The 18,163-nt window shown below is 45.8% G+C and overlaps 1 protein-coding gene across 3 annotated transcripts in view; it reads right to left on the reverse strand.

Moving 5' to 3' along the window:
• Positions 1 to 207: 207 nt before the first annotated feature.
• The window catches only part of NUP93 (nucleoporin 93), a 65,317-nt gene continuing 47,361 nt past the window's right edge, over positions 208 to 18,163 (reverse strand). For all 3 annotated transcript variants that reach the window (XM_063945410.1, XM_063945411.1, XM_063945412.1), the window contains exons 14-22: positions 12,982 to 13,108; positions 11,670 to 11,742; positions 11,539 to 11,583; positions 11,138 to 11,254; positions 10,352 to 10,470; positions 8,772 to 8,889; positions 1,652 to 1,735; positions 478 to 606; positions 208 to 406 (exon numbers count right to left, since the gene is read on the reverse strand). In XM_063945410.1, coding sequence (XP_063801480.1) covers positions 296 to 406; positions 478 to 606; positions 1,652 to 1,735; positions 8,772 to 8,889; positions 10,352 to 10,470; positions 11,138 to 11,254; positions 11,539 to 11,583; positions 11,670 to 11,742; positions 12,982 to 13,108 — 923 coding nt within the window. In that variant the 3' untranslated portion in view covers positions 208 to 295. The remainder of the gene's footprint in view (positions 407 to 477; positions 607 to 1,651; positions 1,736 to 8,771; positions 8,890 to 10,351; positions 10,471 to 11,137; positions 11,255 to 11,538; positions 11,584 to 11,669; positions 11,743 to 12,981; positions 13,109 to 18,163) is intronic.

Raw genomic sequence — 18,163 nt, forward strand, 5'->3', positions numbered from 1 at the left:
GGACAGGTTATAGAATCTGTTTAATCAACAATATTAATCCCGAACAAAATACGCAGTATTAATTTGCCACTTATTCCCAGTTTATCATATGGATTTACACTAGGAACGCTTCTTGTTCTGTTTATCTTTCTATCTATCTATCCACAAAATGTAGCATTTTGGGGATGTTTTCCCTCTTAATATGCACAAACGAATCAAACAAGAAGGTCAAAAAAAAGAAGGTTGTATTTGGAATATTACAATGAAGAGCACTGAGATAGGTGCAGGTGATACATTAATGGCAATTATGTCTGTATCAGTTCATTAGAACTTCCATCTGTACAAGTCGAGCGTTTGTGTCCCCAGACATCCTATATGGGATCATTCCAGCGAAAGTGATAAGAGCACGTGCTTGACTGCGCAAGACCTGTAATAAACACCACACAATTAGCGATTGGTAATTGTAACATCCTAAGCCGTAAGGGGGCTTCCACTCACCGAGTCTTTGTCATCTACAACGCGTTGCTGTCTCCCGAGAGTGGAGGGTCCACTGCTCTTTAACCTCTTGTACTGAGTGAACAATATGTTCATCGTAGCAAGGAGAACTTCAGACAAATTATGTCTAATCTACACAAAGGAAGAGGGGATGAATGATTGCTAGCTCTATGGGAGAATATGGGAGCCCAGAAGCAGCACAGCAAACATTAGAAAGCAAACATACATGTACACTCCATCTACCATCATACAAGTTCAATCACTGTATACAATATTCCTAAAAGCATTTACTGAAATTCTTCAACCAACCCCACCACGTGACCAGATGAATGAAACAAGTACAACCTATTTGTTTCTAGTTTATCATTACAAACTTTAAATTGCTTTTATCAAAACAGACAGAACTTTTGTCAGGCAAGCGTAATATACAGCCTCTGCTGAGGTGTCCCTATTGTTTCAGTGTTTATTTGCAGTGTGGCACTACATGTGATGGGGCCTATTTTATATAGGAGAGAGGATAATACCATGTTAACTTTTTACCCTAAGTCCCACAATTTCAATACCAAGGACTTGACGGAGACATCAGAGAGCATTACACAAAACCAACCAGATGATATCATGGTAGCACTCCTAACTAAGACTGAGACAGTAATATTTATATATAAAGGTAGCAAACATCCAAAACACCACCAAGCCGTGTAAAAAATAAATGGGTGCGATATTCTTGTGTTGGAATTCCGTGGCTTTACCATTTTATCATATAAAATGGACTTAAATTTAAAAAAATATATATTACCACCTAAAAAACATTTTCCTAAGGCGACCACTCCTTCCATCTATGGGACAACAGGCTGCACCGTATAGTATTTATATTCCCCAGTGCTCCCCAGTTCTCTCAGAGAACTGGGCAAACACTAAATTATTTTGTAACACAGAACCGTCAGAGTGTACGTACATGCATCAGCACTAGAGGTCTAGCCAGGGGTAAATTGCAATTTTAGGAAAAATGGTTTCTAGGTGGTAATGCCGCTTTGAAGTGTATACAGAACACAGGACCACACACACATGCAGCTTATCAGTGCTTCCAAGTTAAGTAAGCTTGTGAATGAGCGCTTTTAGGAGTAGTATTAGCCACATCACTCCAAGACACACGGACAATGGGAACATATTCACTTACCTCATCGCTGAAATTTCTAAAAGCAGCAACTCTCTCCTCCACACTGTCCTGACTCAGTGGAACGATCTTCAGCCTCTCTATAACCTACCATAAGATAAAGTGATTAAGATCAAACAGGTGCCTGTAGAAACGCCATGCAAAACCCAAATATTTATATCAGCCATTTTTCTATAAAATGTACTTTTTACAGTGTGTCGCATACACTTACAGCCAACTGTCAGGAAGTGTTTTGGTCACAAAAGTGATCACAAACTAGATATCTGTACTTACACCTAACATCCTTTACTAGTGTAGTGCATTGTGGAATACGGTGCGAATAGGCCCTGCTCCCAGGACGTTTTAACAAGATGACCCACCTCACCCAAAAAGTAAGACACTAGCTGATTAGGAAGAGCAACCGTAAACAAATCATAGACCAGTGATGCACCATGCAGAATGGAATGTGGAGGTAAGGTTCTCGATTTTGATGGAGTAGAGAATTTGTCCCTTTTCCATGAAGACTGAGTGCAAAGACTCAATTCAGAAGCAGAACCCTCAAATACGGTCAGGTATTTCAGGTTCTAAAGTATTTTGGGCACATCAATCATTTTTCAATGACCACAATGGGAAAAGGGGTGAAAACAAAAAATGTCATGGTCCAGTGCCTGTTCATCGGTAATACTCAAGCAGCCCAGACTTCTGCATTACCCTTCAGAGAAACCTAGAGTTACAAGCCTCTTACTGCCCCCAAGGATACAAGAGAGCTGAACAGAAAAAAAGGCACATTGGGCCCTTACAGTAAACTTACAGAGGATTTAACTAAGCTCAACATTCTAAGATCACCAAGATAAAACTGGCAAGCTACTAAACCCCCCACAAAAAAATGAAGCAATGTCCACCTTGGTAAAACTATGCAGCACCGCAGGAGGGGCTGAGTTAAAATGTGCAGAGATTTATAGTTGGTAAGTAGTGTACACTAGATTATTTATAAATTTCCATGTAAAAACAAAGCTGCCAGGTATTTGTTTACTATATGTAAAAAGACAAATTGTATTTGCACCCCGATGCATTGCAACGTGGTTTGTTCTAGGAGCAAATTAATCTTTATAAAAAAAAAAATATATAAGAATTTACTTACCGATAATTCTATTTCTCGGAGTCCGTAGTGGATGCTGGGGTTCCTGAAAGGACCATGGGGAATAGCGGCTCCGCAGGAGACAGGGCACAAAAAGTAAAGCTTTAGGATCAGGTGGTGTGCACTGGCTCCTCCCCCTATGACCCTCCTCCAAGCCTCAGTTAGGATACTGTGCCCGGACGAGCGTACACAATAAGGAAGGATTTATGAATCCCGGGTAAGACTCATACCAGCCATACCAGCCACACCAATCACACTGTAAAACCTGTGATCTGAACCCAGTTAACAGTATGATAACAGCGGAGCCTCTGAAAGATGGCTCACAACAATAATAACCCGATTTTTGTAACTATGTACAAGTATTGCAGATAATCCGCACTTGGGATGGGCGCCCAGCATCCACTACGGACTCCGAGAAATAGAATTATCGGTAAGTAAATTCTTATTTTCTCTATCGTCCTAGTGGATGCTGGGGTTCCTGAAAGGACCATGGGGATTATACCAAAGCTCCCAAACGGGCGGGAGAGTGCGGATGACTCTGCAGCACCGAATGAGAGAACTCCAGGTCCTCCTTAGCCAGGTTATCAAATTTGTAGGATTTTACAAACGTGTTTGCCCCTGACTAAATAGCCGCTCGGCAAAGTTGTAAAGCCGAGACCCCTCGGGCAGCCGCCCAAGATGAGCCCACCTTCCTTGTGGAATGGGCATTTACATATTTTGGCTGTGGCAGGCCTGCCACAGAATGTGCAAGCTGAATTGTATTACACATCCAACTAGCAAAAGTCTGCTTAGAAGCAAGAGCACCCAGTTTGTTGGGTGCATACAGGATAACAGCAAGTCAGTTTTCCTGACTCCAGCCGTCCTGGAACCTATATTTTCAGGGCCCTGACCACATCTAGCAACTTGGAGTCCTCCAAGTCCCTAGTAGGCGCAAGACACCACAATAAGCTGGTTCAGGTGAAACACTGACACCACCTTAGGGAGAGAACTGGGGACGAGTCCGCAGCTCTGCCCTGTCCGAATGGACAAACAGATATGGGCTTTTTTGAGAAAAAAAACACCAATTTGACACTCGCCTGGTCCAGGCCAGGTCCAAGAGCATGTTCACTTTTCATGTGAGATGCTTCAAATCCACAGATTTGACTGGTTTTAAACCAATGTGTTTTGAGGAATCCCAGAACTACGTTGAGATCCCACAGTGCCACTGGAGGCACAAAAGGGGGTTGTATATGCAATACTCCCTTGACAAACTTCTGGACTTCAGGAACTGAAGCCAATTCTTTCTGGAAGAAAAATCGACAGGGCCGAAATTTGAACCTTAATGGACCCCAATTTGAGGCCCATAGACACTCCTGTTTGCAGGAAATGCAGGAATCGACCGAGTTGAAATTTCTTCGTGGGGCCTTCCTGGCCTCACACCACGCAACATATTTTCGCCACATGTGGTGATAATGTTGTGCGGTCACCTCCTTTCTGGCTTTGACCAGGGTAGGAATGACCTCTTCCTGAATGCCTTTTCCCTTAGGATCCGGCGTTCCACCGCCATGCCGTCAAACGCAGCTGCGGTAAGTCTTGGAACAGACATGGTACTTGCTGAAACAAGTCCCTTCTTAGCGGCAGAGGCCATAAGTCCTCTGTGAGCATCTCTTGAAGTTCCGGGTACCAAGTCCTTTTTGGCCAATCCGGAGCCATGAGTATAGTTCTTACTCCTCTACGTCTTATAATTCTCAGTACCTTAGGTATGAAAAGCAGAGGATGGAACACATACACCGACTGGTACACCCACGGTGTTACCAGAACGTCCACAGCTATTGCCTGAGGGTCTCTTAACCTGGCGCAATACCTGTCCCGTTTTTTGTTCAGACGGGACGCCATCATGTCCACCTTTGGTAATTCCCAACGGTTTACAATCATGTGGAAAACTTCCCCATGAAGTTCCCACTCTGCCGGGTGGAGGTCGTGCCTACTGAGGAAGTCTGCTTCCCAGTTTCCATTCCCGGAATGAAACACTGCTGACAGTGCTATCACATGATTTTCCGCCCAGCGAAAAGTCCTTGCAGTTTTTGCCACTGCCCTCCTGCTTCTTGTGCCGCCCTGTCTATTTACGTGGGCGACTGCCGTGATGTTTTGTCCCACTGGTTCAATACCGGCTGACCTTGAAGCAGAGGTCTTGCTAAGCTTAGAGCATTATAAATTTACCCTTAGCTATATTTATGTGGAGAAAAGTCTCCAGACTTGATCACACTCCCTGGAAATTTTTTCCTTGTGTGACTGCTCCCCAGCCTCTCGGGCTGGCCTCCGTGGTCACCAACATCCAAAACTGAATGCCGAATCTGCGGCCCTCTAGAAGATGAGCACTCTGTAACCACCACAGGAGAGACACCCTTGTCCTTGGATATAGGGTTATCCGCTGATGCATCTGAAGATGCGATCCGGACCATTTGTCCAGCAGATCCCACTGAAAAGTTCTTGCATGAAATCTGCCGACTGGAATTGCTTCGAAGGAAGTCACCATTTTTTTACCATGGCCCTTGTGCAATGATGCACTGATTTTAGGAGGTTCCTGACTAGCTCGGATAACTCCCTGGCTTTCTCTTCCGGGAGAAACACCTTTTTCTGGACTGTGTCCAGAATCATCCCTAAGCACAGGAGACTTGTTGTCGGGATCAGCTGCGATTTTGGAATATTTAGAATCCACCCCTGCTGTTGTAACAGTATCCGAGATAGTGCTACTCCGACCTCCAACTGTTCCCTGGACTTTGCCCTTATCAGGAGATCGTCCAAGTAAGGGATAATTAAGACGCCTTTTCTTCGAAGAAGAACCATCATTTCGGCCATTACCTTGGTAAAGACCCGGGGTGCCGTGGACAATCCAAACGGCAGCGTCTGAAACTGATAGTGACAGTTCTGTACCACGAACCTGAGGTACCCTTAGTGATAAGGGCAAATTTGGGACATGGAGGTAAGCATCCCTGATGTCTCGGGACACCATATAGTCCCCTTCTTCCCGGTTCGTTATCACTGCTCTGAGTGACTCCATCTTGATTTGAACCTTTGTAAGTGTTCAAATTTTTTTAGATTTAGAATAGGTCTCACCTAGCCTTCTGGCTTCAGTACCACAATATAGTGTGGAATAATACCCCTTTTCTTGTTGTAGGAGGGGTAATTTAATTATCACCTGCTGGGAATACAGCTCGTGAATTGTTTCCCATACTGCCTCCTTGTCGGAGGGAGACCTTGGTAAAGCAGACTTCAGGAGCCTGCGCAGGGGAAACGTCTCGACATTCCAATCTGTACCCCTGGGATACTACTTGTAGGATCCAGGGGTCCTGTACGGTCTCAGCGTCATGCTGAGAGCTTGTCAGAAGTGGTGGAACGCTTCTGTTCCTGGGAATGGGCTGCCTGCTGCAGTCTTCTTCCCTTTCCTCTATCCCTGGGCAGATATGACTCTTATAGGGACGAAAGGACTGAAGCTGAAAAGACGGTGTCTTTTTCTGCAGAGATGTGACTTAGGGTAAAAAACGGTGGATTTTCCAGCAGTTGCCGTGGCCACCAGGTCCGATGGACCGACCCCAAATAACTCCTCTTCCTTTATACGGCAATACACCTTTGTGCCGTTTGGAATCTGCATCACCTGACCACTGTCGTGTCCATAAACATCTTCTGGCAGATATGGACATCGCACTTACTCTTGATGCCAGAGTGCAAATATCCCTCTGTGCATCTCGCATATATAGAAATGCATCCTTTAAATGCTCTATAGTCAATAAAATACTGTCCCTGTCAAGGGTATCAATATTTTTAGTCAGGGAATCCGACCAAGCCACCCCAGCTCTGCACATCCAGGCTGAGGCGATCGCTGGTCGCAGTATAACACCAGTATGTGTGTATATACTTTTTATGATATTTTCCAGCCTCCTGTCAGCTGGCTCCTTGAGGACGGCCCTATCTATAGACGGTACCGCCACTTGTTCTGATAAGCGTGTGAGCGCCTTATCCACCCTAAGGGGTGTTTCCCAACGCGCCCTAACTTCTGGCGGGAAAGGGTATACCGCCCATATTTTCTATCGGGGGGAACCCACGCATCATCACACACTTCATTTAATTTATCTGATTCAGGAAAAACTACGGTAGTTTTTTCACATCCCACATAATACCCTCTTTTGTGGTACTTGTAGTATCAGAAATATGTAACACCTCCTTCATTGCCCTTAACGTGTGGCCCTAATAAGGAATACGTTTGTTTATTCACCGTCGACACTGGATTCAGTGTCCCTGTCTGTGTCTGTGTCGACCGACTAAAGTAAACGGGCGTTTTAAAAACCCCTGACGGTGTTTTTGAGACGTCTGGACCGGTACTAATTGTTTGTCGGCCGTCTCATGTCGTCAACCGACCTTGCTGCGTGTTGACATTATCACGTAATTCCCTAAATAAGCCATCCATTCCGGTGTCGACTCCCTAGAGAGTGACATCACCATTACAGGCAATTGCTCCGCCTCCTCACCAACATCGTCCTCATACATGTCGACACACACGTACCGACACACAGCACACACACAGGGAATGCTCTGATAGAGGACAGGACCTACTAGCCCTTTGGAGAGACAGAGGGAGAGTTTGCCAGCACACACCAAAAACGCTATAATTATATAGGGACAACCTTATATAAGTGTTTTCCCTTATAGCATCTTTTTTATATATTTCTAACGCCAAATTAGTGCCCCCCCTCTCTGTTTTAACCCTGTTTCTGTAGTGCAGTGCAGGGGAGAGCCTGGGAGCCTTCCCTCCAGCCTTTCTGTGAGGGAAAATGGCGCTGTGTGCTGAGGAGATAGGCCCCGCCCCTTTTTCGGCGGCCTCATCTCCCGCTCTTAACGGATTCTGGCAGGGGTTAAATATCTCCATATAGCCCCCGGAGGCTATATGTGAGGTATTTTTAGCCAAAAATAGGTTTTCATTGCCTCCCAGGGCGCCCCCCTTCCAGCGCCCTGCACCCTCAGTGACTGCCGTGTGAAGTGTGCTGAGAGGAAATGGCGCACAGCTGCAGTGCTGTGCGCTACCTTAAGAAGACTGAGGAGTCTTCATGTCGCCGATTCTGGACCTTCTTCTTGTTTCAGCATCTGCAAGGGGGCCGGCGGCGAGGCTCCGGTGACCATCCAGGCTGTACCTGTGATCGTCCCTCTGGAGCTAATGTCCAGTAGCCAAAGAAGCCAATCCATCCTGCACGCAGGTGAGTTCACTTCTTCTCCCCTAAGTCCCTCGTTGCAGTGATCCTGTTGCCAGCAGGACTCACTGTAAAATAAAAAACCTAAGCTAAACTTTTCTAAGCAGCTCTTTAGGAGAGCCACCTAGATTGCACCCTTCTCGGCCGGGCACAAAAATCTAACTGAGGCTTGGAGGAGGGTCATAGGGGGAGGAGCCAGTGCACACCACCTGATCCTAAAGCTTTACTTTTTGTGCCCTGTCTCCTGCGGAGCCGCTATTCCCCATGGTCCTTTCAGGAACCCCAGCATCCACTAGGACGATAGAGAAAAGAAATTAGCCCCTGAAGGTGCATACGCACAGAACGATTATACCCACGATGTGGGTGTTCCCGATTGATTGGAACGACACATCGTTTACATCATTCCGTGTGTGTGAACGACAACGATGCGGGTCGCTGGAGACAGCCTCAGATCTTTTGTACATGCAAGAAGATCTGGGGCTGTCGCTAGCGATGCAATGCTGCTGAATGCAGCATGGCCCCCGCTCCCCCCTGCGCTTGTTTGTGGCTGCATCGGCAAGCCGGTCACAATGTGTTGTTCAGTGACACATCATGCTGTGTGTAAGCACCATAACACTGAATTAGGCCCACCGTGTGTAAGCTCCTGAAGCCAGGCCGCTTTCCTGCATTCAATTGTAAAACAAGTCTTATTCTCACAGGCTCAGTGTGTAAATGTAAAAGGACATACTTACATACAGTATATACATACAGAGAAAAACCCATGCAGAATATTTTCTCAACTTACATCAAATGCAAGATCAATATGACCAGCATGATAGTTATCAAAAAAGGTCATCAAATCCAGCAGCAGATAAAATGTGGAGTTTATGGATTTTTCAGCCGTTATACCCTGGGATCTATACCTGGGGGGAAAAGCAATGATAGGTTACTCTACATATTATTTACCTTTCACGGACAGTATCAAAGGCATCAGAGGCATCTACGACCCACCTGAGGACTACAAGAGGCCAGAAAAGGGGTAGCAAGAAGTTCAGTGCCCATTCTGATTAATGGTAATGGCCCCTAAACTATTACAGATGGCACTACACTGGAAAGATAAAGACGTTGGCACACCAGATGCTGAATGATTTGCGGCCACATATGGTGGACTTGTCCCTGGATCTCTCTGCTCTAGGTTTGAGTCCACAACCCTCAAGTTATTAAACAATTCTCCTACTGAAGCTTTAGGTAATGTTTTATGGTTCATTTATGCATTTAATACGGGTCAGGTTAACTGTGACCCAAACTGTTGTGTTAATAACGCTAAACTCATAAAATAGTTTTTATTTAGTAGAAACTTTATAGAATGTAAATAAATTGCTGGATTTGCTTGTGTAGGAGCGTCTATGATTCTTCCCCACTTAGGGGATCATTCCGAGTTGATCACTCGCTAGCAACTTTGCAGAGCTGCGATCTGATAGTCGCCTCCTATGGGGGAGTGTATTTTTGCTGTGCAAGTGTGCGAACGCTTTTGCAGCCGAGCGGCACAAAAAAGTTTTTTGCAGTTTCTGAGTAGCTCTGGACTTACTCAGCCGCTGCGATCACTTCAGTCTTTTTGGTCCCGGAATTGACGTCAGACACCCGCCCTGCAAACGCTTGGACACGCCTGCGTTTTCCCAAAAACTTGCACAAAACGGTCAGTTGACACCGATAGACGCCCTCTTTCTGTCAATCATCTTGCGGTCGGCTGTGCGAATGGATTCTTCGTAAAATCCATTGCCCAGCACCGATCCGCTTTGTAGCCGTATAACGCGCCTGCGCATTGCGGTGCATACGCAGTTTTGCCAAGTTTTAACCTGATCGCAGCGCTGCAAAAAGTTGCTGGCGAGCGATCGACTCGGATTGACCCCCTAAGTTTTATCATCCATTTCAATGTAGCACTGAACTGTAAGAGGTTTTTGGGTTTTTTTTTGTATTAGCCATAAAATTCTTTTTGTGTAAAACAAGGGACTGTCATTCCAGATGAGGTGTGCAAAATGCTATCTAGAGCTTAAACATGACAACTCCTTCTAGTCTAAACCCCACTGCCTATATTTTCAGGTTGCTCTTAAAAATTGCTATATTAAAAAGCCCATAATCTCTCGCCAACTACAGAGTTTAGGATGGTCTTTTTCCCCTTGCTCACTGAATCACTACACAAACATTCCGCCAACATCTGAACTCAACTGGGTGGCTGATGTAACATTTGTCTCTTTATACCTTTTAGACTGTAAGCCCCCTGTAGCCCCCCAAAAATTTGTATTTGGCTGCATCATTTCAGTTCCAACCACTATTGTACAACGCTACACAAACGCAAGATGCATGGTATGGCGAGAGTCAACTTACCTTTCAGCAATGGACAGAGCCATGTTTTTGAGTCGTTCCTTGTTAGACTGTGGAGTGCTGATTTGAGAAACTACAGGACTCAGCAGCTTATTGGTCAACTCCAAAACTTTGTCTGGGTTCTAGACAAGCAAAGTAAATCGTGATTAGGCCTTTTCTGTTATTTCATCAGAGTATTTCTTTACAGTGATAGGCAACCAATGGCTCTCTGAGCCTTCACCTGTGGTCACCCGCACCTACCTGCTTTATTATCACGATTATAGCTTGTTTAAAATGCCTGCTGATAGGTTACTACCGATAGGAGTCTCTGATGTAGGGGTTCAAAGCTACAAATGAGCGTTGTTTTAATTTATTACCAAGAATAAGGGTTAGCCATTTTAAAAGTTATGCCCCTGATCAGTTGCCTACCACTGTTCTACAGAATAACAGCGACTAATTACTACGCTGCTCCCACTCCCAATCCAGAGAGCGGCCTTTACACATCAATGAGCAGCAACTGGCCGTCATTCCAAGCAAGTGTGTTGGAGCACTCCCTCCTGTGGGGGCACACATCTTTCACCCATGACCAGCAAAGGTCTTGGCTGATTGGAAGTACAATACAAAAGGTAAACAGAGCAAACAATAGGGTTTCCAAGTGAACAATCCTCTCCGTATTACCATTAACCAAAAGGGGGAGGTTTACAAAACAAAAAAATATGGGGGTGGATTTTAAAGTAGAAAAACCCTTCGAAATAATAAAAATTTTGAAAAAATAATTCAAACCACCTCAGAGAAGACTGAACACTATACCTTTGCCAAGTCATAGAGTTTTGCGGCCTCTTCAAACAGTCCCTTCTGTTCTGCGACAGCTGCCACTTCACCAATAATTGGCTTTGTGTCCCTTGTAAACTTATCGATAGCTCCAGGCTACCAATATATAAAAATAGCAACATAGTAATACAGGATCTATTAGGATTTACAGAACTTGTGGTACATTCTTATTACAAATTTTTGTTTTACAACAAAATCCTGAACGGCTAGTGCATCAAGGCACATACATAGTGTTCCAACATACACTAGTGTTTATACATTAAGTATACTTCACAAGTTTTACAATGTCACAGATGTGTAACAAAATCTGCACTTGTAGGACGTCTCTCCAGACTATGCTGGCTGACTGCAGAAGGTGTAGTATTGACAAGTTCCGTTACCTTTCTTGTGCCATCCTTCTCCAGCTTCCCCAACAACATGTCAAACTAAAATAGAAATGAAAAACAGTTCAAGAGACAGCTAGGGGACAGAAAGGGCCACAAACAGAATAGTCCGGGCAGGAAACGTCTACCTCTCGGCTTTCAATCACCAGTTCACTGACACAACGCAGGAACATGTTCTTTTCCCGACTGTCTCTTTCGTTTCTGGAAGATAGAGGGTGGAGAAGACAGGCGGACATGACCAGGCAATCCAATCTCAGACATATAGAAATGCTTCTACAAAGTGTGTGCAGCACATAGAATACACAGATTGTAACCTTAACCAGTTGATGAACTAATGATTTTTGCCAGCTCATGACCAAACCAAAACTATTTTTATGGGAAGTTGTCCTCTTAAATGAGAATACATATTTTATTTCTAAGGGACAAATTTCCCAGCATCTGCATTAAGGGCAGAAAGCCATACTTTTGGGAGATTTCTGTTCGAGCCTCCCTCTGGCTCTAACAGAATTAAGTGCAGCCTGCAGACAGACACATAACATCTAGAAATAATATATGACTATGTTCTCAGAGTTACATACATAACAAGTGCAGTTCCTACTATTTACAAAGACAAGAGCATGCACATAGACAAGCAAGCGAAGGGTGTGCAATGGAAGAGAAAGAAAAGTGGTAGCATGAATTACATCCCTTGCCTGGAAGTTAGAATTGTCAGGCTGCATTAATGATTAATGCTCTGCTTTAACTTCGTAGAAGCAAAGATGTTTTTACAGGTCATCATCAATGCTATCCCAAATAATGTATGGCACTTGTAGCCTCAAATGTGGGCACAAGCATGACACCCCCATCTATCAGACACCTACTGTTTAGAAGTCTCTCCCTGCAAGGTGAGACCTTTAGCTCGGCACTACTAGAAGCAACAAGTAGCTTCAAAACTGAGGCGGAGTACACACCTAACAGATCTGTCAATGTACCCGCCGTCCCAGGTAAGTGTACACACTTACTGATCGGCAGCTCGCTATGTCAGTCCCTGTCATGCAGCTAGGCGAGCATTTCAATTTGCCTGCCCAGTTGTGACTTCAGCCCCTGCAGCAAGTGCCGACAGCCTGTACACAAGAGCATAATGCCCCTATATATCTGCAGATATATCAGCAATAGGCTATGCTGCAAAGTCGACGCGATATGTCTGAATGACGTCGTTCATAGACACATCGCTTGTACACCCCCACCAACGTGCCCACAACATAGCGAATGTTCAACTGAACACCCGATAGCGGCCGGTGTGTACCCAGCATAAGTCATGCAGCCACCACTAGCTACAATAGTAAAACAAGTAGACAACTGCAACATTACACTATCTTCCTTAGAGATGTAGTGCAGTAAGTAGCTCTGATACACAGCAATATGATCTATGCACTCCATTATAATCTTTTTAACATTTACCTGAGAAAGTAAAAATACTGTAAGGCTTCTCGTGGGTCTGTTGATTCAAACTTCCGTGTGTACAGCATAAGGAGACGCACAAAGTTCAGACGTCTGATACCAACAGGGTCTCCAGCCTCCTGAGCCACTGCAGAGAAACAAAGAGGGATGAAGATGACAGTTCTGTAGTCACAGAAGCAAACGTACCAGCCACGCTACAGAGGATGAAAGGCTTCATCATGACGAGTTCTGGTTACCAAATCCAGAAAGTGCAATCCAAAAAGTAAAAGCGCAACCCATTTAATAGATAAATACTCCGTGTTTTGGTATAAAAAGAATTGTCCTTTTAAATTTGGGGGTAAACCACGTCAGCAAATGGCAGCTATTATAAACCACTGCTTATTAAATACATAGTGTGGAACCATTGTTTCACCTACTCTACAGTTTATTAAAGCCCTGCGTGATGGACAAAACTTTTTTATTAATCGGTCCAGATATCTAAGGTTTTTGCCAAATCATCAGTCTTAATAATTACAATTTCTATACAGTATAAACAGTGATTAGAAAGTTGGGTAGTTGGCTATTATTAAAGAAAAATTAAGATTTTAAACCTACCGGTAAATCTTTTTCTCCTAGTTCGTAGAGGATGCTGGGGACTCCGTAAGAACCATGGGGTATAGACGGGCTCCACAGGAGACATGGGCACTCTAAAGACTTTAGATCGGTGTGCACTGGCTCCTCCCTCTATGCCCCTCCTCCAGACCTCAGTTAAAGAACTGTGCCCAGAGGAGACGGACAGTACGAGGAAAGGATTTTTGTTAATCTAAGGGCAAGATTCATACTCCACACCGTATAACATGGAATATACGCAACCAGTTAACGGTTTGAACAAAACAGCATCAGCCAAAGACTGATCTTAACTGTAACATAACCCTTATGTAAGCAATAACTATATACAAGCCTTGCAGAAATATGTCCGCACTGGGACGGGCGCCGAGAATCCTCTACGGACTAGGAGAAAAAGATTTACCGGTAGGCTTAAAATCTTATTTTCTCTTACGTCCTAGAGGATGCTGGGGACTCCGTAAGGACCATGGGGATTATACTAAAGCTCCAGACCGGGCGGGAGAGTGCGGATGACACCGATTGAGCGAACATGAGGTCCTCATCAGCCAGGGTATCAAACTAGTAGAATTTTGCAAAAAAGTGTTTGAACCCGACCAAGTCGCCGCTCGGCAAAGCTGTAATGCCGAGACGCCTCGGGCAGCCGCCCAAGAAGAGCCCACCTTCCTAGTGGAATGGGCCTTTACCGAATTTTGAGCCTGCTGAATCGTGTTACAGATCCAGCGAGCAATAGTCTGCTTAGAAGCAGGAGCGCCAACCTTGTTGGCTGCATACAGGACAAAAAGTGCCTCTGTTTTCCTAACCCGAGCCATCCTGGCTACATACATTTTTAAGGCCCTGACTACATCAAGGGACTTGGGAATCCTCCAAGTCACCCGTAACCACCTGTACCCCAATAGGTTGGTTCATATGAAACGATGAAACCACCTTAGGCAAAAATTGAGGACGAGTCCTCAACTCTGCTCTATCCACATGGAAAATCAGATAGGGGCTTTTGCGAGATAAAGCCGCCAATTCGGACACCCGCCTTGCAGATGCCAAGGCTAACAACATGACCACCTTCCCAGTGAGGGCCGAAATCTGTACCTTAATGGAGCCTAACTTTAGGCCCATATCCACTCCTGTCTGTAGAAAGTGGAGAAAACGGCCCAGATGGAAATCTTCCGTAGGAGCATTCTTGGCTTCACAACAAGATACATACTTCCTCCAGATACGGTGATAATGTTTCGCCGTCACCTCCTTCCTAGCCTTTATCACAGTAGGGATGACTTCCTCCGGAATACCTTTCCCAGCTAGGATTTGGTGTTCAACCGCCATGCCGTCAAACGTAACCGCGGTAAGTCTTGGAACACGCAGGGCCCCTGCTGCAACAGGTCCTCCCTGAGAGGAAGAGGCCACGGATCTTCTGTGAGCATTTCCTGAAGATCTGAATACCAGGCCCTTCGAGGCCAATCTGGAACAATGAGTATTGTCTGCACTCTTTTTCGTCTTATGATTCTCAATATTTTTGAGATGAGCGGAAGAGGAGGGAACACAGACAGACTAAAACACCCATGGTGTCACCAGGGCTCCAGCGCTACTGCCTGAGGGTCCCTTGACCTGGCACAATACCTCCGAAGCTTCTTGTTGAGGCGTGACGCCATCATGTCTATTTGAGGAAGTCCCCAATGACTTGATATCTCTGCAAAAACTTCTTGATGAAGTCCCCACTCTCCTGGATGGAGATCGTGTCTGCTTCCCAGTTGTCCACTCCAGGAATGAAGACAGCTGACAGAGCGCTTATGTGATTTTCCGCCCAGCGAAGAATCCTGGTGGCTTCCGCCATTGCCACTCTGCTCCTTGTCCCGCCTTGGCGGTTTACATGAGCCACGGCTGTGACGTTGTATGATTGAATCAGAACCAGTAGGTCGCAAAGAAGATTCTCCGTTTGTCGTAGGCCGTTGTATATGGCCCTCAATTCCAGTACTTTGATGTGTAGACAAGCCTGCTGGCTTGACCATAGTCCCTGAAAATTTCTTCCTTGTGTGACTGCTCCCCATCCTCGGAGGCTCGCATCCGTGGTCACCAGTACCCAGTCTTGAATACCGAACCTGCGACCCTCGAGAAGGTGAGCACTCTGCAGCCACCACAGGAGAGACACCCTGGCCCTGGGGGACAGGCTTATTTTCGGATGTGTTTGTAGATGGGACCCCGACCACTTGTCCAGAAGGTCACACTGAAATGTCCTCGCATGGAACCTGCCGAAGGGGATGGCCTTGTAGGCCGCCACCATTTTTCGCAGTACTCGTGTGCATTGATGGACTGACACTCTTTTTGGTTTTAGCAGGTCCCTGACCATGTTCTGGAGTTCCTGGGCTTTTTCCACTGGGAGAAAAACCCTCTTCTGTTCCGTTCGCTGGAATCAACTGTGACTTTGGTAGATTTAGAATCCAGCCGTGCTGCTGCAGCACTCTCAAGGAGAGCGACACGCTTTTCAGCAATTGATCTCTTGATCTCGCTTTTATCAGATCGTCCAAGTACGGGATAATTGTGACTCCCTGCCTGCGCAGGAGCACCATCATTTCCGCCATTACCTTGGTGAAAATCCTCGGGGCCGTGGAAAGCCCAAACGACAACGTCTGAAACTGGTAATGAGAGTCCTGTACAGCGAATCTCAGGTACGCCTGATGAGGAGGATATATGGGGATATGAAGGTATGCATCCTTTATGTCTAGTGACACCATAAAATCCCCCCCTTCCAGGCTGGAGATAACTGCCCGGAGCGATTCCATCTTGAAGTTGAACTTTTTCAAATACAGGTTTAGGGATTTTAGATTCAGAATGGGTCTGACCGAGCCATCCGGTTTCGGGACCACAAACAGGGTTGAATAGTACCCTTTCCCCTGCTGGACTAGGGGAACCTTGATAATCACTTGCTGTTGATACAGCTTTTGAATTGCAGCTAAAACTATTTCCCTCTCTGGGGGAGAAGCTGGCAAAGCCGGCTTGAAAAATCGGCGAGGAGGCACCTCTTCGAATTCCAGTTTGTAGCCTTGGGATATAATTTCCATCGCCCAAGGATCCACATCCGACAGAACCCAGACCTGGCTGAAGAGTCGAAGACGTGCCCCCACCGGCGCGGACTCCCTCAGTGGAGCCCCAGCGTCATGCGGTGGATTTAGTAGAAGCCGGGGAGGACTTCTGCTCCTGGGAACTAGCCGTAGCAGGCATTCTTTTCCCTCTACCCTTACCTCTGGCGAGGAAGGAAGAGCCCCGACCTCTTCTGGACTTATGCGACCGAAAGGACTGCATCTGGTATTGAGGTGTTTTCTTTTGCTGTGGGGGAACATAAGGCAAAAATAAGAATTTACTTACCGATAATTCTATTTCTCATAGTCCGTAGTGGATGCTGGGGACTCCGTCAGGACCATGGGGAATAGCGGCTCCGCAGGAGACAGGGCACAAAAGCAAGCTTTTAGGATCACATGGTGTGTACTGGCTCCTCCCCCTATGACCCTCCTCCAAGCCTCAGTTAGGTACTGTGCCCGGACGAGCGTACACAATAAGGAAGGATCTTGAATCCCGGGTAAGACTCATACCAGCCACACCAATCACACCGTACAACTTGTGATCTGAACCCAGTTAACAGTATGATAACAAAGAAGTAGCCTCTAAAAAAAGATGGCTCACAACAATAATAACCCGATTTTTGTAACAATAACTATGTACAAGTATTGCAGACAATCCGCACTTGGGATGGGCGCCCAGCATCCACTACGGACTATGAGAAATAGAATTATCGGTAAGTAAATTCTTATTTTCTCTAACGTCCTAGTGGATGCTGGGGACTCCGTCAGGACCATGGGGATTATACCAAAGCTCCCAAACGGGCGGGAGAGTGCGGATGACTCTGCAGCACCGAATGAGAGAACTCCAAGTCCTCTTTAGCCAGAGTATCAAATTTGTAAAATTTTACAAACGTGTTCTCCCCTGACCACGTAGCTGCTCGGCAAAGTTGTAATGCCGAGACCCCTCGGGCAGCCGCCCAAGATGAGCCCACCTTCCTTGTGGAGTGGGCTTTAACAGTTTTAGGCTGTGGCAGGCCTGCCACAGAATGTGCAAGTTGGATTGTGCTACAGATCCAACGAGCAATCGTCTGCTTAGACGCAGGAGCACCCATCTTGTTGGGTGCATACAAGATAAACAACGAGTCAGATTTTCTGACTCCAGCTGTCCTTGAAATATATATTTTCAATGCTCTGACAACGTCCAGTAACTTGGAGTCCTCCAAGTCGCTAGTAGCCGCAGGCACCACAATAGGCTGGTTCAAGTGAAAAGCCGAAACCACCTTAGGGAGAAAATGAGGACGTGTCCGCAGTTCTGCCCTGTCCGAATGGAAAATCAGATATGGGCTTTTGTACGATAAAGCCGCCAACTCTGAAACTCTCCTGGCTGAAGCCAGGGCCAGTAGCATGGTTACTTTCCATGTAAGATACTTCAAATCTACCGATTTGAGAGGCTCAAACCAATGAGATTTGAGAAAATCCAAAACTACGTTTAGATCCCACGGTGCCACTGGAGGCACAATTGGGGGCTGTAT

This window comes from Pseudophryne corroboree, chromosome 11 (genome assembly GCF_028390025.1).
Source record: "Pseudophryne corroboree isolate aPseCor3 chromosome 11, aPseCor3.hap2, whole genome shotgun sequence".
NCBI classification, from domain to species: Eukaryota; Metazoa; Chordata; class Amphibia; order Anura; family Myobatrachidae; genus Pseudophryne; species Pseudophryne corroboree.